Genomic DNA, 26,088 nt, shown 5'->3' with positions numbered 1-26,088 from the left:
CACATTTCAAAACATAAGGTTAATATTGACTATTGGATAATAGTGAAACATGTAAAGTGTACTGTATTGGTGGTGACAGTATAACTGAAAAATACACAAGTCAAAACCAGTTTTGACAAGTAGCGCCAAATGACAGTCCATTAATTGAAATCTCTGAAATTTTCTATGTGGCAGGGAATCGAGTTTTGTGTAACTTTCCTTGAAATTTAAAAATCACACAACACCAGGTTATAGTCCAACAGGTTTAATTGAAGCACTAGCTTTCGGACCGCCACTCCTTCATCAGGAGGTTGTAGAGGACACAACTGTAAGGCACAGAATTTATAGCAAAAGTTTACAGTATGATGTAACAGAAATTATACATTGAAAAATACTTTGATTGTTTGTTGAGTCTCTCATCTATTGGAACGACCATGATAGTTTCACTTCTTTCATATGTAAATCACAAAACTTTTTTTAAAAGTTACATTCTCAGGTTAACTGTAACAATTGGTGTAAGCCAGATAAGATGTTGAAGGTGTTAGCCCCCTGTGTTCTGAGTCTGTGCCATAATGTTTGGACTGATTCTAATCTAAAAAGTGAGTTAACAGAGTCTTACATGGAATCATGCAGTTTTTGAGCAAAGTACAATGTAACTCTGCAAATGCAAATTCATCACCACCAAAATGGCCTCCTTGGTTCTTGCAGCAGACCCGGAGGAATTCATCAGACGAGTGAAACTCCGGAAATTCTTTCAAGGTGCTAGCAGTGATCCCAACGAGCCCACTGACGAACCGGAATAGTCATCACAGGGATCTGTAGAGGAGCTACCAAAGAAGGAGTCAACTTGGACCCCACTGGAGGGCCACTGCCCTGGGCTTGGCATGTATTCTCAAACAAGATGTATTCTCAAACTGTCAGGAAATGTATAAATGCCAGATTCATCAGCCGTACAAAAGGTGGAGCAAAATATCACCCAATCACAACGCAACACCATCCATGCTCTCAAAACCAATCACAACATTGTCATCAAGACAGCAGATAAAGGAGGAGCCATCATCATTCAGAATAGAACAGATTACTGCAAGGAAATGCACCAACACCTGAACAACCAGGAACACTACAGGCAACTACCGGCCGATTCGACCAAAGAACACACCCAAGAACTAAACACGTTGATCAGGACTTTGGATCCAGTCCTTCAGAGTTTCCTACGTGCCCTCATCCAACGTACTTCTCGCGTGGGCGACTTCTACTGCCTTCCAAAGGTACACAAAGCCATACACCAGGACGTTGCATTGTATCAGGCAATGGCACTCTGTGTGAGAATCTCTCCGGCTATGTTGAAGGCATCTTGAAACCCATTATACAGGGGATCCCCAGTTTCTGTTGTGACACTACGGATTTATTTCAGAAACTCAGCACCCACGGACCAATCAAACCAGGAACATTCCTCGTCACAATGGACATTTTAGTACTCTGCAGCAGCATCCCCCACAATGACGGCATCGCAGCAACAGTACTCAACACCAACAGTTGCCAATCTCCAAACACCATCCTACCACTCATCCGCTTTGTCCTTGATCACAACGTCTTTACTTTTGACAACCAGTTCTTCATCAGACACATAGAACAGCTATGGGGACCAAATTTGCACCCCAATATGCCAACATCTTCATGCATTGGTTCGAACAAGACTTCTCTACGCAGGACCTCCAACCAACATTATACACCAGATACATTGACGACATTTTCTTCCTCTGGACTCATGGCGAGGAGTCACTGATAAAACTACACAGTGATATTAACAAGTTTCACCCCACCATCAAACTCACCATGGACTACTCTCTACTATCTGTCTTATTCTTGGACGCATGCATCTCCATCAAGGATGGACACCTCACCACCACACTCTACCGCAAACCGACAGACAACCGTACAATGCTACACTTCCCCAGCTTCCACCCAAAACATATTAAAACAGCTATCCCCTATGGACAAGCCCTACATGTACATGGGATCTGTTCAAATGAGGAGGAATGTGACGGGCACCTGGAAGTACTCGGGGATGCCCTCACAAGAGTGGGGCATGATGCTCAACTCGTCGATCGCCAGTTTTGACCTGCCACAGCAAGGAACTGTAATGACCTCCTCAGGAGACAGACACGAGCTTCAACTGACAGGGTACCCTTCGTTGTCCAGTACTTCCCAGGACCCCAAACACTACGCCATGTTCTTTGTGACCTGCAACACATCATGAGGATGAGCACCTCGCTAAGAGCTTCCCTATACCTTCGCTGCTTGCCTTTAAACAACTGCCAAACCTCAAACAGATTATTGTTCGTAGCAAGCTGCCCTGCCTTCAGGACAACTCCATACAACCCTGTCATAGTAGGCGCTGTAAGACATGTCAGAGTGTGGACATGGACACCACCATTACACATAGGGACACCTCCCACCATGTACGTGGCAGGTACTCACGCGACTCAGCCAACGTTGTCTATCTCATACGCTGTAGGCGAGGATGCCCTGAGACATGGTACGTCGGTGAAACCGAGCAAAGTCTACAGCAACAGATGAATGGGCACCGCACAACAATCAACAGACAGGAGTGTTCCCTCCCAGTTGGGGAACACTTCAGTGGTCCAGGACATTTGACCTCAGACCTTCGGGTGACCATCCTCCAAGGCGGACTTCAGGACAGGTAGCAGCGAAAAGTTGCCCGAGCAGAGGCTGATAGCCAGGTTCCGTACCCATAGGGTGGGCCTCAACTAGGACCTTGGGTTCATGTCACACTACAGGTGACCACAATTGCACTACACACACTCATACACAAAGGCACTCTTATACTCACACAGACACGCGAATATACAGACATGCATACGGACACTCACACACACTCCTACAGATATACACACTCCCACATTCACACATGTATCCTCTCACAGACTCACTGACTTAAACCACTTTACACACACACATACATACACTCTCTCGCTGACTCACAACCTCCCCACCCCAGAAACACGCACACTCCTGCAGACACACACACACTTTCACACACATACATGCATCTTCTCACAGACTTAGACACTTTACACTCACACACACACACACACACATATATACACACTCTTTCACACTCACAACCCCCCACCCCAGGCACACACATACACAAACCCACATGCACACATACACATATACATTTGTGGGGTGAATTTGTACTTGCTGAGTTACATTGTACTTTGCTCAAAAACTGCATGATTCCACGTAAGATTCTGTTAACTCACTTTTTAGGTTAGAATCAGTCTAAACATTATGGCATAGAGAGAGAACACAGGGGGCTAACACCTTCAACATCTTATCTGGCTAACACCAATTGTTACAGTTAACCTGAGAATGTAACTTTTAAAAAAAGTTTTGTGATTTACATATGAAAGAAGTGAAACTATCATGGTTGTTCCAATAGATGAGATACTCAACAAACAATCAAAGTATTTTTCAATGTATAATTTCAGTTACATCATACTGTAAACTTTTGCTATAAATTCTGTGTCTTACAATTGTGTCCTGTACAACCACCTGATGAAGGAGCGGCGCTCCAAAAGCTAGTGCTTCCAATTAAACCTAAAGTGAGGGCACTCTACTTGATGGCTAGGTGACTGTTAAAACTCACATTTCTCTGGATTGGCAAGATCAGACCTTGCATTGAGATTAAATAAACATAGCCACTGTTGGCAATACTCAGCAATTCAAGCAGAAAGAAAGAGAGTTAAAGTTTTATTAGTGTCTCTGTCCCTCTTCAGAAATGGTGCCTGATTTGCTGAGTATTTCCAGTATTTCTGCATTAATTTCCAATTTCCAGCATCTGCATATGTGTTCATGTGCTAAATTTGCTCTGTTGAGAGATTTTCTTCTCAATCTGTTCTGTTTAGAATTCCTGTTCGAGAGACTCTCCAGTACAGATGAGATCTTGTTGTGGTCAGTGTACAGTTGTCTTCTTCTGTTGACTGAGGAGAGACTTTTCTTTTCTAAGTGCCACACCATTTATGGTAAGTAAGAGTGAAGACTGCTCAGTAGTATTTAACTGATGAATGCCAACTAATATAATTTAAACATTCAAATTATACTGCATCAAACAAGGCTTTGTTCCTTCTTAAATAAAAACCAAAAGAACTGCGGATGCTATAAATCAGAAACAAAAATAGAAGTTGCTGGAAAAGCTCCACAGATCTGGCAGCATCTGTGAAGAGAAATCAGAGTTAACGTTTTGGGTCTGGTGACCCTTCCTCAGAACCCAGATCTGCTAAACTTTTCCAGCAACTTCTGTTTTTGTTCTTGTTCCTTCTTTATCTGAGTAACTGTCCAGTGAGAGGTCCACCAAGAGAAAAATACTTGATTTATAGAAAAGAAGCAGGATTTAAGAATAATTAAAACTATGATCAAACATGGATAAGATTGGTAATGTCAGTAGAAGGCCCAGGTTCAAAAGCCACCTGCTCTAGAGTTGTACCATAACGCAAGTTGATTAAAAGTATCTGAATGTGGATAAGTCTGGAGATAATATAAGGAACAGTATTCCCAGTTCTCAATTCTGCTTATTTATGAGAATTTAATTGAGTAACATAAATTCATTATGTGGTAGGGGTGCTCAGGTTATTCTTCATGCATGTGTTAGAAAGTTTAAAGCATGTACTGTACCTTAGAGATAGTGAAAGATGTTTTGCACTGAGAGCTTGCAGGCAACTGTCATGTGACTGAATAGCAGTCTGAGCGTACTGAAAAACTGGAAATATGTAACGTTTGACTGTGAAATAAAAACTCAAGTTTTGGTTGCTATGTTGACAACCATTTGAATTTAACCAATCAGTTTAAATTATGCCCAAGATACTAAAATCCAATTGAATTTGAATTTTACTGTTTTGCCAACATTGAACCGATAAGATGATCTGTTGTTTGGGGTATAAAGAAGAGTTAGCCAGAGAGAACGACTAACTGCTATTGTCAGAGACTGCCAATCAAAACACTGTCTATCAAAGGTACCTTTCTCATATGAAACATCTTTGCACCAAAAGACTGATGATGATCCAGGGAGATCTACAGCCTGAGGAAGACAGATACCAGAGACGACAGCTGCTGCAGGGTTTTGAAAATTAAGTTGATGTAATTTTAATAGGGGCGTTTATTGGGACAGTATATTGTTATAGAGTCAGAGATAGATAAAAAAAAAACTTTGAGAAAGGAGGGTTAAAGTTGTAAATAGTTGTTATTTAATGTTCACTTCTAGATTTAAAGAATAAATTAATATTATTCCTTTAAATCATGGAAGTTGGGAGTTCTTTGTCACTCATACTTCAACAGAATACAAGGCGGGATGAGCTTTTCTGGATGTTTGGTTCAATTTGCAGAGGGGTTCACTGCCGTGTTGTAACACATGTTTATCTGTGATATTTTACTTTGTGTGTTATGTATAGTTAGAATCCTTCTGCCTTCCTCCTGCACCTCCACAGTTCAAATTTAATTAGCCTCCAATAGGAAATTTGTAAATTTAGTTGTAATGTGTTTGCTGCATTTTAGATCTGTTACTCCCAATACCATGTTCAATGGAGAAAGGAAAGGCCAAGGAATTTGTGATATTATCCACAGATATACAACCTCCATTATTGGATTAGGTGTCTGACTTGAATAAAGAGTACTCTTCTGACGAATTGATTACAGTCTTTCAGAATTTTTGCTATCTCAAATTATAGCAAAGGGGTGCATTTCACAAATTAGTATAGTGCTTGGTTCTTAACTGCCAGTATAAATGATTCATTTCAAATCCATCTACATCACGGAGTACAGGGAGAACTCGCATTTGGATGCAGAACTGGCTCAAAGGTAGGAGACAGAGGGTGATGGTGGAGGGTTGTTTTTCAGACTGGAGGCCTGTGACCTCTGGGTCACAGGCTGGGTCCTCTGCTTTTTGGCATTTATGTAATTGATTTGGATGCAACCATAAGAGGTATAGTTAGTAAGTTAGCGGATGACACCAAAATTGGAAGTGTAGTGGACAGCAAAGAAGGTTCCCTTAGATTACAACAGGATCTTGATCAGATGGGCCAATGGGCTGAGAAGTGGCAGATGGAGTTTAATTCAGATAAATGTGAGGTGCTGCATTTTGGGAAAGCAAATCTTAGCAGGACTTATACACTTAATGGTAGGGTCCTAGGGAGTGTTGCTGAACAAAGAGACCTTGGAGTACAGGTTCATAGCTCCTTGAAAGTGGAGTCACAGGTGGATAGGATAGTGAAGAAGGCATTTGGAATGCTTTCTTTTATTGGTCAGAGTATTGAGTACAGGAGTTGGGAGGAAATCTTGCGGCTGTACAGGACATTGGTTAGGCCACTGTTGGAATATTGCGTGCAATTCTGGTCTCCTTCCTATCAGAACGATGTTGTGAAACTTGAAAGGGTTCAGAAAAGATTTACAAGGATGTTGCCAGGGTTGGAGGATTTGAGCTATAGGGAGAGGTTGAACAGGCTGGGGCTGTTTTCCCTGGAGCGCAGAGGCTGAGGGGTGACCTTATAGAGGTTTACAAAATTATGAGGGGCATGGATAGGATAAATAGACAAAGTCTTTTCCCGTGGGATTGGGGAGTCCAGAACTAGAGGGCATAGGTTTAGGGTGAGAGGGGAAAGATATAAAAGAGACCTAAGGGGCAACTTTTTCACTCAGAGGGTGGTACGTGTATGGAATGAGCTACCAGAGGATTTGGTGGAGGCTGGTACAATTGCAACATTTAAAGGGCATTTGGGTATATGAATGGGAAGGGTTTGGAGGGATATGGGCCGGGTGCTGGTAGGTGGGACTAGATTGGGTTGGGATAGCTGGTTGGAATGGACGGGTTGGACCGAAGGGTCTGTTTCCATGCTGTACATCTCTATGGCTCTATAAAGAAAAATTTTCTGTCTATATCTTAAACTTGCCATTCGTTTAGAATCTTGGCTCTTCCCATCATTTTACATTGGGTTTTCTTCCTCTGTTCCATTAAGTGTTTCAAGTGTGTAAACTCAAATTATATTGTGAGCCTGATCCAGTACTTGTATTAGTACTTGATCCAGTCCTAGTATTTGGTGCAGACCACAATTCAGCAGGAGTAATTTGGACACACGAAGTTAGAAGTGCCCATTAATTTGCCTGTTTCTAAGCATAATAGATGTAAAGAGCATTTCCAGCATGAGGTTGTATACATAATCTCTGATGATGGCATAGCTGCCACTATATTAGTTCTTCCTGTTTTCCTCTGTGTGTGACAATCCCCTAAAATTAGCACTGGATCAATTTAACTATATTTAAAAGTGTTCTGTGCCAGTTTCAGAGCATCTCTGCAAAAAGTGTGAATATCTAGGTGCAAAGCCAGACTAGTTGTTGCAGTTTCACAGCAACTTAAAACAGTCGTACTTAACAGATCTACTGAGTGGTTGATAGATGATATTTCTAAAAGTTTCTTCTCTTTTGGAAGCAGTAGCAGCAGATGCAGCTCACTAGGCTACTTTGGGTCGCTACCGGCCCATTTGGTTTTCTTTTTCTCATTCTTCCATGTATTGGACCTTCTAATGTGAAATCAGTCTGCAGTCCTCACATGCAGTGACAGCTCTGAGTCTTTCTGTACCATTTCTTCCAGTAACTCAACAATGGGGACAGTTTTTGTTATTATTTGCAGCAGATTTGACATAGCACATTGTACATCAGATGAACTGTTCCATAGACTCAACTGCTCTATAACTTTCTAACTCAAAGTTAAAAATCACACAACACCAGGTTATAGTCCAACAGATTTATTTCGAAGTACAAGCTTTCAGACCGCTGCTCCTGAAGGAGCAGCACTCGGATGTTGTCTCACCTGCTGTGCTTTTCCTGCACCACACTCTTGATTCTCCAACATTTGAAGTCCTCACTTTTGCCTAGTTGATTTTAACTTTGTCAACCCCAGTTCAATACCGGTATCTCCACATCATTTCTTAGTCAAGATTATGACTTACCGTTTATCAGTCTTCCCAGGACCTGTACCAGCAACTTCTAAGTCAATTCTCTGGGGCTTGCTAGGAGACATCTTAATTTTTCAAGATTAGACATCTCTTTAGGTAGATTGCATGCCACCTGGCACCAACCAACTCTGTATTTAATATACATCTATAAATTACAGGTATCGAATCCTTAGTTCGTAGCATGAAAGAGACTTTGAGGTTGAACAGCACTGAGGTCCAGAAGCAAGGGCTACTCTTGCTTGGAGAGATTTTAAAAAGGTAAGAACCTATATTGTTTCAGATTTCTGAACAAGCATCAGGAACACCTGAAACAGCAGGAGTGAATGAAGTAAGGTAAACTGGAAGGAAGCTCATGGAGATATACATCACAGAAACAGACCCTTCAGTTTAATCGTCCATGCTGACTAGATATCCTAAATTTGCACATTGCACTAAACCCTTCCTATTCACATACCCATCCAGATGTCTTCTGAGTGTTATAATTGCACCAGCCTCTGCCACCTTCTGCATGAAAAACCTGCCCCTCAGGTCACTTTTAAATCTTTCTTCTCTCACCTTAAATCTCTGCCCTCTCGTATTGGACTCCCCCACGCAGGGAAAAAGACCTTGGCTGTTCACCCTATCCTTTCCCCTCATGAGTTTATAAATCTCTATAATGTCACCCCTCTCCAGAGAAAACAGCCCCAGCCTACTCAGCCTCCGCTGTTGCTCAACCCTCCAATCCTGGCAACATCCTTGTAAATCTTTTCTGAACCCTTTCAAGTTTAACAACATCTTTCTTAAGCAAGGAGACCAGGATTGAACACAATATTCTAAAAATGGCCTGATCAATGTCCTGAACTGCTGGAACATGCCATCCCAACTTCTATACTCAATGCACTAACCAATGCAGACAAGTGCACCAAATACCTTCTTCACCGTCCTGTCTACCTGTGACTCAATTTCAAGGAACTATTCACCTGCACACTCAAATCCCTTTGTTCAGCAACACTCCCCAGGGCCCTACCACTAACTGTATAAGCCCTGCCCTAGTTTGCCTTACCAAAATGCCTTACTTTACATTTATCTAAATTAAACTCTATCTGCCATTCCTCAGCTCATTGGCCCATCTGATCATGTCCTGATGTACTCTGAGCACTGTGCAGTACACCACCAATTTTGATGTCATCTGCAAATTTACTAACCATATTTCCCATATTTAGTCCAATATCAACTGGTTTACTTCTGGAATTTGTACATAATGAGCAAATGAGTATGACTTGAACTAGTTTCCTCAACTCAAATATGTAAAGAGACAATCAAAAATGCAAGTTTAAGAAGTTTGTTGTTGGACGAAGAGGGAGCTAAATGTTCCAGTGGAATCCAGATGATCAAAAGCAGAGTCCCACTTTGTAGACACTGCTAGGAGTCTGAGAAGCTCAGAGTGAGAGATCCTTCCCTTGTAACAAGAGGAAGAAGCCTAACAATTGAGACCAAGAAGAAATGGTTGGAAGTTGTGATAGAAGTAAACACCTGATATCTGCTGACGTGCTTCTGGTACAGTGCAGGAATCATTTTAATGGTCATGTCAGGAAAAGTGAGATTCACCTAGATCCTGCTATGCTCCTCACCCTAGCCTTTGACTTTGCCTTTTCCAATCTACTCCACCACAACATTTCTCACGTTCACTTCCAGTGGGTTCTCCCACCTTTCTGTTTCTATACACTTCCTCACAATCCCAACCATCATTCCCATTTACCCTCATCCTTGTGTGATGTCACGTTTTTCCCTTACAATCACCCTAAAAAAATACATTCCATCCAGTGAACAAACATTTTTTTTGCTGCAGAAGTGGGAAATAACTGGAATTTTGGGATCTTTAGCTACTTGAATTGATCTCCTGGCTAACTTGTCCGGCCTAATTCATGTTTTACCATTATGCCAGGATCTTCAAATGTAGCAGGAGTTAATAGATGAGGTGGATGATGAGTGTTTAGAGAAATTTTGGGGTATAACATGGGATTCATTAAATCCAATACTCACATATTGTTGTTGAAATACATTAAACAGCTGGATTTTCACTTGGTGACTCAAACATTTCAAGTGAGCAACAGCATGTGGTGTTGATAGGGACAACAATGAAGATTAGATTAGATTAGATTCCCTACAGTGTGGAAACAGGCCCTTTGGCCCAATCAGTCCACACCGAACCTCCGAAGAGAAACCCACCCATTTCCCTCTGACTAATGCACCTAGCACTGTGGACAATTTAGCATAGCCAATTCACCTGACCTGCACATCTTTGGACTGAGGGAGGAAACTGGAGCACCCAGAGGAATCCCACACAGACACAGGGAATATGTACAAACTCCACATAAACAGTCCTTGAGGCTGGAATCGAACCTGGGACCCTGGTGCTGTGAGGCAGCAGGACTAACCACTGAGCCACCATGCCACCAGTAAAAAGGAGCCTATCAGTGAGGATTGCTGTCTTTAAACTCTACTGATGTTGTGCCAGTTATATCGATGACGAGTAGAATTCATCAGCAGCAGGCAAGCCTTAAAAGCAGTGTGAGTTTAGGTACATTAGAGCAGACCATCTCAAGCATGAAAGGTGTACTGCTGTAGGCCAAAGAGATGGCATACATTCTTCTTGGATCTTGATCAACTGGGCCAGTAGCTGAGCTATGTCAGCTGGAGTTTAATTTAGGAACATGTGAGGTGTTGCATTTCGGTAAGACAAATCAGGGAAAGACTTAACATATTTAATGGTAGGGCTTCAGGGAGTGTTGTCAAAGAGTCAGACAACTCACCCATGCTGACCAGAGTTGCACAATGCTCCAGCTATGTCCTAATCAATGTCTTATTCAATTCCATCATTACCTCCATGCTCTTGCATTCAATGCCTTAAACTAGTAAAAGTGAGTATTGTCATGGATCTGTAGACATTCACATCAAGGTTCCTCCAACCTTCTGTACTTCCTAGGGTTCTACCAGTCATTGTGTACTTCCTTACATTATTTGTCCTACCAAGATCCATTACTCTCACTTTTCAGGATTAAATTCCATTTTCCATTGTTCTGCTCACTAACAATTGGATCAGTGCATTTTTAGACTTGACATGGTTACTTGATATGCCTGGGGCTTGAGTAAGTGGATAGCTGAAGGTTCAAAGGCAGATTTACTAGAGACTGAGGGAAATGCAAAGCCCACAAAGTTGATAGGGAAGACTAACAGAGAGGGGATGTTTCTGTTTGTGGCTTCACCAAATGCAGAGCCTAAGATTCACTGTTCGAGGAATGACCACTCCATATAGAGAGGGAGTGTGAATGACCACTAGTTGTCGTACACATCAGTGCCAACGATATAGGTGAAAAAAGAGGTGAGGTGCTTAAAGCAGAACACAGGAAGTTAGGAAGCAAGTTTAAAAAGTAGGATCTCAAGGGTAGTGATCTCAAGATTGCTCTTGTGCCTTGTTCTAGTCTGAGTAGAAATAGGTTATATATGAAGAATTAATGAATGGCTGGAGAGAAGGAGGAGGGAGAGAGTTTCAGATTTATGGGGTTTTAGGGACAGTAGGACTAGTAGAAGCTGGACGGGCTGGACCAGGGTAGGACGGGAAATGATGTCCTCGATAGAGTATTTGCTGCTGTGGTTGGGGAGGGTTTAAACTAAGTGGCTGGGTGCCTGGAACATATACAGGGAGATGGAAGACAGGGAAACAGGGCAAAAACAAAAGTCAAAATGGGAAATAAGAGAAGTGATAGGCAGAGAATTCAAGTGCAAGAATCAAATGGTCACAGTGCAAAGTAATGTGAACAGGACTAAGAATGTTAAAAAGACAAGTATTAAGACTTTATGCAGGGTGACCAGGGCTGAAACTTAATATCCAGGGAGGTTCACTTTTAGGAAGGACAGATGAAAAGAAAGATGAGCTGTGGTAACATGACTGGTCAAAACAGATACCACCACAATAGTGAGGGAGGATATTAGGATATTGTAACAATAGTGTTGAAGAATATTAGCTTTAGTGAAATGGAATCTGAGTAGGGCTTATACCAAGGGGCAGATCCCCCAATTGACGGCAGTGTTGGGGGAATAGAAACAGGAAATTACAAACACAAGCAATAAAGGTACAGCTGTTTTTAAGGGGACTAATTAAGGTAAGATTGGGCAAACCAAATCAATAACAATACTATAGACAAACAATTCCTGGAGTTCATTTGGGATGGTTTTCTGGATCAATATGATGAGTAACCAAATAGAGAATAGGCTGTCCTAAACTGGGTATTGTGTAATGAGAAAGGAATAATTGGCATTCTAGATGTGAGGCTTCTTGGAGAAGAGTGACCATGATATGATAGAATTCTTCATTAAAGTGGAAAGTGATACAGTTCATTTGATTTATTGTCACGTGTACCAAGATACAGTGAGAAGTGTTGTTTTGCGTACCCTATAGGCAGATCATAGCATACAGTGTCAGATAGCAGAACAGTTTGCAGAATACGGTGTTACAGTTGCAGAGAAGGTGCACAGTGGGAGATGAACATTAACATTTCAGAGGTCTGATAACAGTAAGGAAGAAGCTATTCTTGAATCTATACGTGTATTCAAACTTTTATAGCTTTTGCCCGACAGAAGAGGACAGAAAGAGAGTAAACTGGGGTAGGAGGAGTCTTTGATTATTTTGGTTGCTTTACCATGGCAGCAGGAAGAATAGATGGAGTCAATGGATGGAAGGCTAGTTTGCATGATGGACTGCGCTGTGTTCACAACTCTCTGTAGTTCCTTGTAGTCTTGAGACGAGTAGTTGCTACACCATGCTGTGACGTATCCAGACAGGATGCTTTGAATAATGCACCTATAAAAATTGGTAAGAGTTTTCATGGACACGCCAAATCTCCTCAACCTCCTGAGAAGTAGAGACCTTGTGCTTTCTTGACCGTCACTGCTACGTAGGTGGACTAGGACAGATTTTTGGTGATCATCACTCTCAGAAACTTGATGCTGTCTACCATATCCACCTCAACACCATTGACGCAAACAGGAACAAGCCTTCTACTCCACTTCCTGAAGTCAATAACCAACTCCTTCATTTTACTGATTTTGATGGAGAGATTGTTGTCTTTACACCATGCTGCTAAGCACTCAATCTCTTTCTGTCTTGTTGTTGTTTGAGATGTGCCCTATTGAAAGGTGAAACTTGTAAATGGAGTTGGGGTGGAATTTGGCCACGCAGTCGTCAGTGTATAGGAATACAGTAGGGAGCTGAATGTGCGCGTTGCAGGGCACTGGTGTTGAGGATTATGGTAGAAGGGGTGTTGTCACCTGTTCTTACTGATTGCAGTCTATGGGTCAGGAAATAGAGGATCCAGTTACAAAGGGAAGAGCTGAGACCTTGTTCTTGGACTTTGGAGATGAATTCGTTTGGAATTATAGTGTTGAAGGCAGAGCTATAGTCAGTAAGTAGCACCCTTACGTAGGTGTTCTTGTTATCCAGATGCTCCAGGGATAAATGTAGGGCCAGGTAGATGGCATCTGCCACGGATCTGTTGTGCCAGAAGGTGAATTGCAAAGGATCAAGGCGATCTGGTAGGCTGGAGTTGATGTGAGCCATCACTAGTCTCTCAAAGCTCTTCATAATTACGGAGGTCAGAGCTACCGGGCGGTACTCAATGAGGCACTGTACATGAATTTCCTTTGGCACCCGGATGATGGTGGTCTTCTTGAAGCGGGGGGGTACTTAAGGAGAGGTTAAAGATGTCAGCAAATATTTCCTCCAGCTGGTCCACACAGGATCTGAGTGCATGCCTAATGATTCAATTTGGGACAGTCACTTCCACATGTTTGCTCTCAGCTAGGCTGATTTAACGTCCGCAGTGGTGACTGTGGGTACAGAAATATCCGAGGCCTGTAGGAATAGGTGACGTTGTTTTCACTAACATTTTGTTCAAAGCGAGGATTGAGCTCATCGGGTGGGGATGTATTGTTGGCAACACCTTTTCCTACAGGAAGTTGGTACAATGGACTTGTTATTAGCATTCAAATATCTTCATTCTGACTAACTGTACCATTAGTTGTTTCGTCAGAAGTACACTAAATCTGTTCTGTCAAGTTTTCAGTGGCAATATGTGCATTGCCTAGAAGCAACCAACCGTTTCTGCCTGCTTTGGTAATAACAGAGATCTGCATTCAAGCTGGTACATGCAGTGGTAATGATAGTAACCTAAGCGTAATTGTTCATTCTTGCAGGCGTATTGAAAAGCTGAGGAATGGAGTGGAAGATAACTCTTTTGCAAGCACTGCTGTAAATACAACTGTGAAACAGTACTGGGATGATGGACTGCTCTTTGGGCTTACCGACAAACCCATACTTAAATTTTGCTTTTCCTGTTCCTTCATTTATGTCTCTTATGGTTTTGGCAAAATTTGCCAGACTGATCGATAAGATAACAGGACTGACCCATGAGGTGAAGTTGAATTGGTTATGATTGTATTCATTGGATTTCCAAAGGATGAGGGAGATTGCATAGAAATGTATAAAATTCTAATAGGGCTAGCCAGGGAAGATGAAGGAAGGATGTTCCTGGTGACTAGGGAGCTCAGAACCAGTGGTCACAGTCTAAAGGATACAGGGATAGTCATTTCGGTCTGACATGAGGAGAAATTACTTTACCGAGAGAGTGGTGAGCCTGTGGAATTTGCTACCACAGAAAACAGTTGAGCCAAAACATTCTGTAATTTCAAGAAGGAGGTGGATACAGCATTTGGGACAGAAAGGATTAAGGGATATGGCGGAAAATCCTGAACAGTTTATTGAGCTGAATGATCATAATGAATTGCGGACCATTTTCAACTTTCCTATATTAATGGCTTTAGATATGCCTTATGACTTCCCAAATCTTTCAGAATCTTTGTTCCCCAATTGTAATCCTTTCTTTTAGTTATATCTATTTAAATTCAATTAAAATAGAATTCTGTGATCACATAATGAGTGTGCTCCCTTCAGCTATTCAAATCGGTACCTGGCATAATACTGATATCAGCACAAGAGACGGTGCAAGGTAGCAGACAATGACACATTCCTCCCAGATCATCTCAACATCTTCTGTGCTTGCTTTGAGCAGAATTTTGGCGGAGATGTAACACCTGTTCCAACAAGTCCTCACAAACCTATCCCAACAGTCACTGCATCAGAGGTCATATCAGTTTTCCTTTGTGTGAATACAGGGAAAACAATGGGACCAGACAAAGTACCAGCCCGTGCACTCAGCATGCGCAGATAAGCTGGCAGAGGTCTTCTGAGACATCTTCAACCTCTCCCTGCAGCAGGCCATCGTCCCTGCCTGTTTCAAGAGGGCCAACGTCATCCCTGTGCCTAAGAAAGCTCGTACAGCATGTCTCAATAACTAGCACCCAGTGGCCCTAACTTCAGTGGTCATGAAGTACTTTGAAAGGCTTGTCATGGCATTAATCAACTCCAGCTTCCTCACTACTCTTGACCCACTCCATTTTGCCTACAGACCAACAGATCCACTTTAGATGCCATATCCCTTGTCTCCCACTCCGCCCTAGAACTTATTGACACCAAGAACAGCCACATAAAAATCCTACTCACTGACTACAGTTCAGCCTTCAACACTATTATCCCCTCGAGACTGATTACTAAACTTAGTGATCTCATACTAAGCTCCACTCTCTGCAACTGGTTTATTTGGAGGCGTTAACTTTCGGAGCGCTGCTCCTTCATTAGGTGGTTGTGGGGTACACAATTGTAAGACACAGAATTTATAGCAAACTTTTACAGTGTGATGAAACTGAAATTGCACATCGAAAAATACCTTGATTGTTTGTTAAGTTTCTCATCTGTTAGAATGGCCATGTTAATCTCACTTCTTTCATATGTAAATCACAAAACTTTTTAAAAAAAAGTTACATTCTCAGGTTAACTGTAACAATTGGTGTCAGCCCAGAGAGCATGTTGAAGGTGTTAGTCCCCTGTGTGCTGCTGTCTGTGCCATAATGTTTAGACTGATTCTAATCTGAAAAATTAATTAACAATTTTATGGATTCATGCAGTTTTTAAGGAAAGTACACGATAATTCTGGAAGTACAAATTCACCCCACACGTGTGTGTGTGTGTGTGTGTGTGTGTGTGTGAGAGACATGAACCCAAGGTACCGGTTGAGGCCATCCCCATGGGTACCAAACTTAGCTGTCACCCTCTGCTCGGCCACGCTTCGCTGCTGCCAGTCCCGAAGTCTGCCTTGGAGGATGGTCACCTGAAAGTCCTAGGTTGAATGTCCTGGACCGCTGAAGTGTTCTCCAGCTGGGAGGGAACACTCCTGTCTGTTGATTGTTGTGCGGTACCCATTCATCCGTTGCTGTAGCCTCTGCTCGGTCTCACCAATGTACCATGCCTCAGGGCATCCTTGCCTGCAGTGTATGAGGTAGAAACGTTGGCTGAGTCGCATGAGTACTTGCCACGTACATGGTGGGAGATGTCCCCACGTGTAATGGTGGTATCTATGTCCACACTCTGACAGGTCTTGCAGCGCCTACCGTGACATGGTTGTATGGAGTTGTCCTGAAAGTCCGGGAGTTTACTACAAACAATGATCTGTTTGAGGTTTGGTGGTTGTTTAAAGGCGAGCAGTGGAGGTGTGGGGAAGGTCTTGGCGAGGTGCTCATTCTTATTGATAATATGTTGCAGGCCTGAAGAACATGGTGTAGTTTCTTGGCTCTTGGGAAGTACTGGACAATGAAGGGTACCCTGTCGGTTGAAGCTCGTGTCTGTCTCCTGAGGAGGTCATTACGGTTCCTTGCTGTGGTACGTTGGAACTGGCAGTCGATGAGTTGAGCATCGTACCCCGTTCTTATGAGGGCATCCCTGAGTACTTCAAGGTGCCCCTCAAGTTCCTCCTCATCTGAACAGATCCCATGTATGCATAGGGCTTGTCCATAGGGGATGGCTGTTTTAATATGTTTTAGGTGAAAGCTGGAGAAGTGTAGCATTGTGAGGTTATCTGTGGGTTTGAGTAGAGTGTGTGCTGAAGTGTCCATCCTTGATGGAGATGCACGTGTCCAAGAATGCGACAGATAGTAGAGAGTAGTCCATGGTGAGTTTGATGGTGGGATGAAACTTGTTAATATCACTGTGTAGTTTTTTCAGTGACTCCATGCCATGGGTCCAGAGGAAGAAAATATCGTCAATGTACCTGGTGTATAACGTTGGTTGGAGATCCTGTATAGAGAAGAAGTCTTTTTCGAACCTGTGAATGAAGGTGTTGGCATATTGGGTGCAACTTTAGTCCTCATGGCTATTCCATATGTCTGGATGAAGAACTGGTTGTCAAAGGTGAAGATGTTGTGATCGAGGATAAAGCAGATGAGTTATAGGACGGTGCTCGGAGATTGGCAGTTCTTGGTGTTGAGTACTGAAGCTGTTGCCGTGATGCTGCCATTGTGGGGGATGCTGGTGCTGGTGCTGGTGCTGAAACGTCCATTGTGACGAGGACTGTTCCCGGTTTGATTGGTCCTCACTAACACTCAACAGTGGAGTCCGCCAGTAGTGCGTACTCAACCTCCGACTGTACTCACTGTATACCCATGACTGCAATGCCTAATACCAGGCTAATGGCATTTACAAGTTTGCTGATGACACCACCATATTCAGTTGAATCTCAGAAGGTGACAAGACAGACTACAGACAGGATGTGGAACACCTGGAAAAATAGTGCACTGAGAACAACCTAGCTTCAATTCCGGCAAAACCAAGGAGCTCATAGGAGCTCATTATTGACTTTTGGCGGGATGTTACACATTTCTGCACAGAGGTGGAACGAGTGGACAGTATCAAGCTCCTGGGAGCGGTCATCAACAACAAGATTTCTTGGACTCTTCATGTGGACGCACTGGTTACAAAGGCCCAACAACGTCTCTTCTTCCTCAGGCAGCTGAGGAAATTTGGCATGACAGCGAATACCCTTACCAACTTTTATAGGTGCACCATTGAGAGCATTCTGTCTGAATGTATCTCTACCTGGTATGGGAACTGTACCTTTCAAGATCGGAGACTGTTACAGAGAGTGGTGAACTCAGTCCAGACCGTCACAAAGGCCAACCTCCCATCTATAGAATCCATCTACCAGGCCCACTGTCAAGGAAAGGCTGCCAGCATTCTCAAAGATCCATCCCACCCTGGCAATGCTTTTCTACAACCTCTACCATTGGGGAGAAGGTACAGAAGCCTGAACACATGTCCCAGCTGGTTTTGAAGCAGTTTCTACCCGACTGTTGTTAGAATACTGAATGGACTCTCAAACTCTTCGCATTCGCCTGTACCTTTGTTTTTGTTTTTGCTGCTGTTTACCTATTATTTACTTATCTATGCTATTTAACTATGTGATCTACCTGTGTTGCATGCAAGACAAAGCTTTTCACTATGTCTTGGTACAATAAATTCGATTCAGTTCAATTCTTATCAGAAACTAAGATGTAATTTACATACTTCCATTTTAATCCATCTGAAACCTAGCTATTTGGCATAAATTGCAAAAGCATCGAAAAAATAGTGCCTAATTATGTACCAAGTGGCTAATGTAATTTTCTCAGCAGTCAATTCTGCAGACTAAACAGAAAGTAACAAATCTCATAACAGTACACTGGCTGTATGTACTTAATTACCTTTCTGTTAGCATTTTAGTTCAATTTGGTGCTTTTGGATTGGCATCCAGGTCAGTGTAAGCATATGCAATCCTATCAGTGAGTGTTGTTCAGAATAGATTGGGCCAGTGATCTTAACTTTAACAATTAATCGTAACGGTCCTTTCTGCAAGTAAAGAACTGAAATTAAAGGAGTGAATCTTGTGCTTAGCAATTTCTTAGTGCAGACATGATTTAAAAAGGTGTGCTGGAAGTCTGTTCTATGCCCATTTTTCTTGCTTCTTGGATGGCCAAGAAGTTTACAAAACTGGCAGAAACCGAGTGGAACCTTTTGCTAATCTTCCGTGTGAGCTTTCATTTGAGCCTGTTTGGTGTCTGCTTTTAGCCAGCACACAGAAAACTCAGCAACTGTTGTCACTACAGGCTCTTAAGTTAAAGATTGAGGTTCCAGAATCCAGGTGAGATAATTCCATGTCAAGTAGAGTTTTCTTTAATGTTCTGTATCTAAAATGTATGAAGGTAGAATGGAAGAGGAAAACTGGAACCCTTAGGTCTCCATGAAGAAAAGTTGATGTGAAGTTGAAGCCTTTTTCTCTGTGGTTTATTTAAATTATATTGATGGGATTTGAATGTTAATCTTAGGGGATTGAAGGTTAAAACTAGAACAAGATATTGGTGAGATTGTACCTCAAAGTCTGTGTACATTTTTGGTTCTGTATATAGTAAAGGATATGCTGGCATTGGAAGCAGTTCAAAAGACAGTCACTTGACTGATTCCTGGAATGAGCAGCTGATTTATCAAGAACAGCTTAACAAGTTAGGCATATATTCATTGGAGTTTAGAAGAACAAGATGTTACCTTTTGGAAAGGCCTAAGATTTTGAGGGGGCTTGGTGAGGTAAATATTAGGATGATGTTTCTGCCAGTGGGGGAATCTTAAGTTAAGGGACATAGTTACAGAATAAGGGGACATTCGTTTAAAACATGAGAATGTAAAGGAATTTCTTCTCAAAGGGTAGTACATGTCTGGAACTCTCTATTCCAGAGAGTGGTGGAGGTTAGATCACAAAGTCATTCAAAGCGAAGGTGGGTAGATTATTCAAATATTGGGAAATTGAGAGATACAGGGGATAGATTGGCCCAAAGGTGTTAACACCTGGTGGAAATCAGCAATGATAGAATGGCATGATAGGTTTGAAGGGCTGAATGGCCTACTTTTTCTTATGAGGGCTTGAGTTCTAATTTGCTGTGTCGTCATTTAAGTACGTTTTACACTTTTAAAATTTTTTGTAACAAATTGTTTAAAATATGTTAGTGAAAATATGCAATTAAACATTATAAATGTATCTTTTACAGGCAGCCTTCAGGAATCAAACTGTTCATGAATTTCAGTATTTGGCATGAAGTCATTGTTGTATTACAGGAAGCAATGACCAGCTCCAGCCTTGAGGTTGTGATTGAGGCAGCCAATGCTTTGACATTCTTTCTGCGGTAAAAAGAACCAACTTTCTTGTTACTGTTTGTACAACAAAAAAAAGGGGTTTTTTGAGTTAGCAGAAATAAAAGAGGATTAACTGAGCTGAGGTAATTACACAAATATCATTTTTGGCTTTCTTGAGCCTCATTCGTTCCGTTTGTACATGGATGATCTGCATCTTAATTTAATTTATTCACCTTTGCTCCATGTTCTCTTGTACTCTTCTGTAACAAAAATACATTAAATGTAGTGAAATATATTAAATTAATCTGAATAATATGAGGTCGGTGGGCCAGAATAACTGATATGTACACTGAAGTACATTGTTTAAAAAAACTTACTCAGGAAGGGTCACCTGCCTGTACCTGTACAATACCAAGAACTGCAACCACTCATTGAAGCTATATTAATGCGCTGTGCAGATCTTCCTGTGCCTCTCATGATCAGAAGCAATGGCAGCACTGTCAGGAGTAAAGAGGTAATGTGAATCTTGTTAACTTTTTGTTGAAATCATTCTACACTTTAATATGTTATGACCACTTAAGAGTTAATGTTAATTCACTAATTCAAAATTGCAAAATGTAACCACTACTCATTGCCTGGACGACTAGCACTAGTTCACCACTTGTATGATGATGGCCTGTGAGGCTTGCTTACTTTTTCACCTTCCTGCCTTAAACATTTATACAGCACTTGGAGTGATAGTGTTGGGGTTAAGGGCTTGGCGGGCTGACTATTTCTATCTTGAACAGCAGTCTTAACTATATTAGAATTAGCCTTTATTGTCACACATAGTTAATGAGTATAGTGAAAAGTTTATACATCACCAATTACAGCGCTGTCTTAGGTACAAAGGTACCCAGGCACACCTTCTTTAGTTATAAGATTTTAGACAATAGATAAATAGGTATCAGTATATCAGTTCCTAATTCGCTCCCTCCACATAATCATGTGTGCATGCATACCAACCTTACAGGCCTGCAGCAGCCATCTTGTTTTGTGCAGGCTGCCCATTTAGTGGATCTCAGGATCAGAGCATATTCTCCCAATGACTTGTGGCATTGTTATTGTAATTCCCTCCTGGCTGCAGTGTGATGTATCAGATAACAATAAAGTTGACAGCTCTAAAAGTGTAATATTCTCAATTATTGAAGTTGTCCAGCAACAAATCCATTTAGTTGTTCAAAATGTTAGAATCATGCAGGCTGTTCTATTTAATTATTTGTGTTTCCTCTTGGTCAACAATTTTCAGCTGCTTCTTTTCCTTAGAGAAGATAGTAAATGCGGATTTTTTTTCAAATTCCGATTATTATTACTATAACTCCAGGTTTCACTTTTAACTATTACCTGCTGTGTTCTTATTCCAGAGTCAGTCTATAAGGAGGGAACAAAGCAAAAAGTCTTCAAGACAAGGACAGTTGCTACTTAGTGCTTTAGAGGCATTTCTTAATGCTTGCAGGTACTTGATATATACAGACCCGATCAAGTTAGGGGTGCTGTGATGAACACAAAAAAATCTGTATTGATTTTGTTGTAAAATTTTATGTAACCTTCTTGAAGGTCAGTTGCTTTATATTATTTTTCGTAAATACATGTTGACAAAACAGGAGGAAGGCTTTAGAAAATTTTTCTATGGAATTGCTTGAAACTAGAATCTTGAGCAAAGAGAACATGGACCTAACTAGCAGCTTTAGTGATAAATCATCCTGGCAGAAGAAAGTTATTCATGCTGTTACATTAAAATTCCAAATCACCCTGAGAAATCCAAACTTTTATGTTTTGCCATCCAAACATTGATTGCTCCAAAATCCTCCTCCTCCATTTTCTCAACCACAATCTGACCTTTTGAAACTTTGGATTATTGTGATCAATTCTGCTCCCATGCTTTAAAAAGGATGACGTAGCCTTGGAGAGTGGATGCTGATGGGATTAATACAATAGTTTTAAGGATACACAATTTATATTATCCACCCAGACTGGAAAAACTGGGACTGTTTTCCTTAACAGCAGAGAATATTAAGCAATGTCTCAATAGCGATTAAGGCTTTTTGGATAAATACATGAATAAGAAATGTTTGGAAGGATATGGGCAGGAAGGACTAATTTAGTTTGGGATTATTGTAATGATTGTGGACTGAAGGGTCTGTTTCCATGTTGTATGGCTCTGAGGCATTCTGATCAAGAGAATAAGAAACAACTTCCCACTTCATGAGAGTCAGTAACTGGAAGCTGTTAATTTAAAATAGTTTGTAAAAGGCTAGGGATATGAGAAATGTTTTCACTTGAACATAAGAAATAGGAGCATTAGGAGGCAATTGGTTAAGATCATAAGGCATAGGAGCAGAAATTAGGCCATTCAGCCCATCAGGTCTGCTCCACCATTCAATCATGGCTGATATGTTTCTGAATCCATTCTACCAGTTTCTCCCCATAACTCTTGATCTCCTTGATAATCAAGAACCTATCTATGTCAGTCTTAAATATACTCAATGACCTGGCCTCCACAGCCTTCTGTAGCAGCGAATTACATAGATTCACCACTCTCTAAAGAAGTATCTCCTTATCTCTGTTCTGTAAGGTCTTCCCTTTATTCTAAGGCTACGCCCTTGGGTCCTAGTCTTTCCTACCAATGGAAACATCATCCCAACATTCACTCTGTCCAGGCCATTCAGTATTCTGTAAGTTTTAATTAGATCCCCCACATCCCTTCTAAACTCCATCAAGTTTAGACCCAGAGTGCCAGCATGGGCCCCAACTCTGCCTGCATCTTCGTAGGATACATGGAACAGTCCATCTTTCGCAGTTACACTGGCGTCATCCCACACCTCTTCCTCTGCTACACCGATGACTGTATCGGCACCACCTTGTGGTCTCACGAGGAGGTTGAACAATTCATCAACTTCACCAGCACCTTCCACTCTGACCTTAAATTTAGCTGGACCACCTCGGACACTTCCCTCCCCTTCACGGACCTCTCCATCTCTGGCAACCGACTCAGCATGGACATCTATTTCAAACCCAATGACTCTCACAGCTACCTGGACTAGAACTCCTCCCACCACCACACCTGTAAAAACGCAATCCCTCCGCCTTGCCGTATCTGCTCCTGGAGGAACAATTCTACTTTAGGACATCTCAGATGGCCTCCTATTTCTTCCTCCCCTCCCCCCACCTCCCTCCACATGATCACCAATGCTCTTCAATGCATCTCCTTCACTTGCCACACCTCCGCCCTTGAGCCCTAACCGCAACAAGGATAGAATCCACCCAGTCCTCACCTTCCACCCCAGTAATCTCTGGATACAGCACATTATCCTGTGCTATTTCCACCACTTACAATCAGACCCCACCACCAGAGACATATTTTCCTCCCCAACCCTATCTGCATACCGCAGAGACCATTCCCTCCATGACTCCCTCATTAGATCAATGACACCCACCAATCCACCCTTCACACCTGGCACCTTCCCTTTCTGCTGCAAGACGTGTAAAACCTGCGCCCACACCTCCTGCTTCACCACCGTCCAAGGCACTGAAGGATCCTTCCACATCTGGCAGAAAGTTTCCTGCACATCCACACACCTCATTGACTGTATCCATTGCTCTCGATGTGGTCTCTACATTGGGGACACTGGATGCCAACTCACGAAGCATTTCAGGGAAATTTTCTTGGGGACATGTACCAAACAACCCCACCACCATGTGGCTGACCACCTTCAACCCCTCCTCCCATTCCACCAAGGACATACAAGTCCTGGGCCAGCTCCATTGCCAAATGCAAGCCACCTGACGACTAGATGAAGAACTCCTCATCTTCTGCCTTGGGACTCTTCAACCACATGGCATCAACATCAACTTCACTAGTTTCCAAAACTCCACTACGCCCCACCTTATTCCAGATCCAACCCTCCAACTTGGCACCGCCCTCTTGACCGATCCTACCTGTCCATCTTCCTTCCCACGTAACTGTTCCACCCTCCCCACCAACCTATCACAAGCACCCCCCCACCTGCATCTACCTATTGCCTTCCCAGCTACCTTCCCTTCCACCCGTACCCTCTTATTTATCTCTCACTCCCCGACCCCAACTTCTTGATGAAGGAATGCCCAATACATCGACTCTCCTCCTCGAATGCTGCCTGACCTGCTATTCTTTTCCAGCACCACATTTTTCAACTCTGACTGTCTAGTATCTGCAGTCCTCAGTTTCTCCTGAACCCAGAGTCCTCAAACGTTTATCAAATGTTAAGCTTTTCATTCCTGGGACCATTCTTGTGAACCTCCTCTGAACCCACTCCAAGTTCACGGGAATGATCCCAGAAATGAAAAGCTTAACATATGATGAATGTTTGAGGACTCTGGGTCTTGGAGAAACTGAGGACTGCAGACACTGGACAGTCAGAGTTGATAAGTGTGGTGCTGGAAAAGCACAGCAGGTCCTGAGATATGGGGCCCAAAACTGCGTAGTACTCCAAGTGTGGCCTGATCAGGGCCTTATAGAGCCTCATAAGTACATCCCTGATTTTATATTCAAAACCTCTCAAAATAAATGCCAAGATTGCATTTGCCTTCCTAACTACTGACTCAACCTACAAGTTTACCTTGAGAGAATCCTGAACTAGAACTCCCAAGTCTCTTTGCACTTCAGACTTCTGAATTTTCTCCCCATTTAGAAAATAGCCCATGCCTCTATTCTTCCTACCCAAGTGCATGACCTCACACATTCCTATATTGTACTCCATCTGCCACTTCTTTGCCTAGTCTCCTAACCTGTACAAATCCTTCTGCAGTCTCCCTGCCTTCTCATTACTACCTATCCCTCTACCTATCTTTGTATTGTCTGCAAACATAGCGAGAATGCCCTCAGTTCCTTCATCTAGATCGTGAATGTATAAAGTGAAAAGTTGTTTCCAAAACTGAGCCTTGTGGAACACCACTTGTTGTGGGCTGCCATCCTGAGAAAGACCCTTTTATTCCCACTCTCTGCTTTCTGCCAGATAGCCAATCTTTTATCCGTGTTAGCATTTGCTTCTAACACCATAGGTGTTACTCCTTTGCAGCACCTGATCAAAGGCCTTCTTGAAGTCCAGAAGACCTGCTCTCCTTGGTCTAACCTGTTTGTTACTTCCTCAAAGAATTCTAGCAGATTTGTCAGGACTGACCTTCACTTGATGAAACCAGGCTGATTTTGCCCTATTTTACCATACACTTCCAAGTATTCAGAAATCTCAAGCTTCACAATGGACTCCAGACTCTTACCCACAACCAAGGTTAGGCTAATTGGTCTGTAATTTTCCATCTTTTTCCATACTCCTTTTTTTAAAGAGGAGTGTCATGTTAGTGATTTTTCAGTCCTCTGGGACCCTCCCTGATCCTAGCAATTCCTGAAAGATCACTCCTAACACCTCCACTATCTCTTCAGCTATCTCCTTTGGAACTCTGGGGTGTAGTCCATCTGGTCCAGATGATTTATCCACCTTCAGGCCATTCAGTTTTTCTAGCACCTTCTCCTTGGTGATGGCTACCATATTCAGCTCTGCCCCCTGAGTCTCTTGAATTTTTGGGATATTACTAGTGTCTTCCACCATGAAGACTGACACAAGGTAGCTATTCAGTTCCTCGACCATTTCCTTGTTCCCCACTACTACCTCTTCAGCATCATTTTCCAGTGGTCCAACATCCACTTTTCCCTCTCTTTTGCCATTTATATATCTAAAGAAACTCTTACAGTCTTCCTTTATACTACTGGCTAGCTTACTCTCATATTTAATAATATCCCTCCCTGTTTTTTTTTGTTGCCCCTGTTGGTCATTGTAAGCTTCCCAATCCTCTGGTTTCCCACTGCCCTTTGCCACATTATATTCTTTCTTTTTTGCCATTGCTGTTCCCTGAAGGCTGCCCTGTCGTTCAATAAGATCATGGCTAACCTGCCCCAGGCCTGAACTCCTTGATATTTCA

The 26,088-nt window shown here is 42.3% G+C and overlaps 1 protein-coding gene across 1 annotated transcript in view; it reads left to right on the top strand.

Moving 5' to 3' along the window:
- LOC140489031 (meiosis inhibitor protein 1-like) overlaps window positions 1–20,148 on the top strand; it is a 28,685-nt gene extending 8,537 nt beyond the window's left edge. Inside the window, exons 4-6 of the mRNA XM_072588271.1 lie at window positions 3,915–4,031; window positions 8,168–8,267; window positions 20,010–20,148. Coding sequence (XP_072444372.1) covers window positions 3,915–4,031; window positions 8,168–8,267; window positions 20,010–20,148 — 356 coding nt within the window. The remainder of the gene's footprint in view (window positions 1–3,914; window positions 4,032–8,167; window positions 8,268–20,009) is intronic.
- The last annotated feature ends 5,940 nt before the right edge of the window (window positions 20,149–26,088 follow it).

Source organism: Chiloscyllium punctatum, chromosome 18 (assembly GCF_047496795.1).
Source record: "Chiloscyllium punctatum isolate Juve2018m chromosome 18, sChiPun1.3, whole genome shotgun sequence".
NCBI lineage: Eukaryota > Metazoa > Chordata > Chondrichthyes > Orectolobiformes > Hemiscylliidae > Chiloscyllium > Chiloscyllium punctatum.
This window is presented reverse-complemented; position numbering and strand designations above follow the sequence as displayed.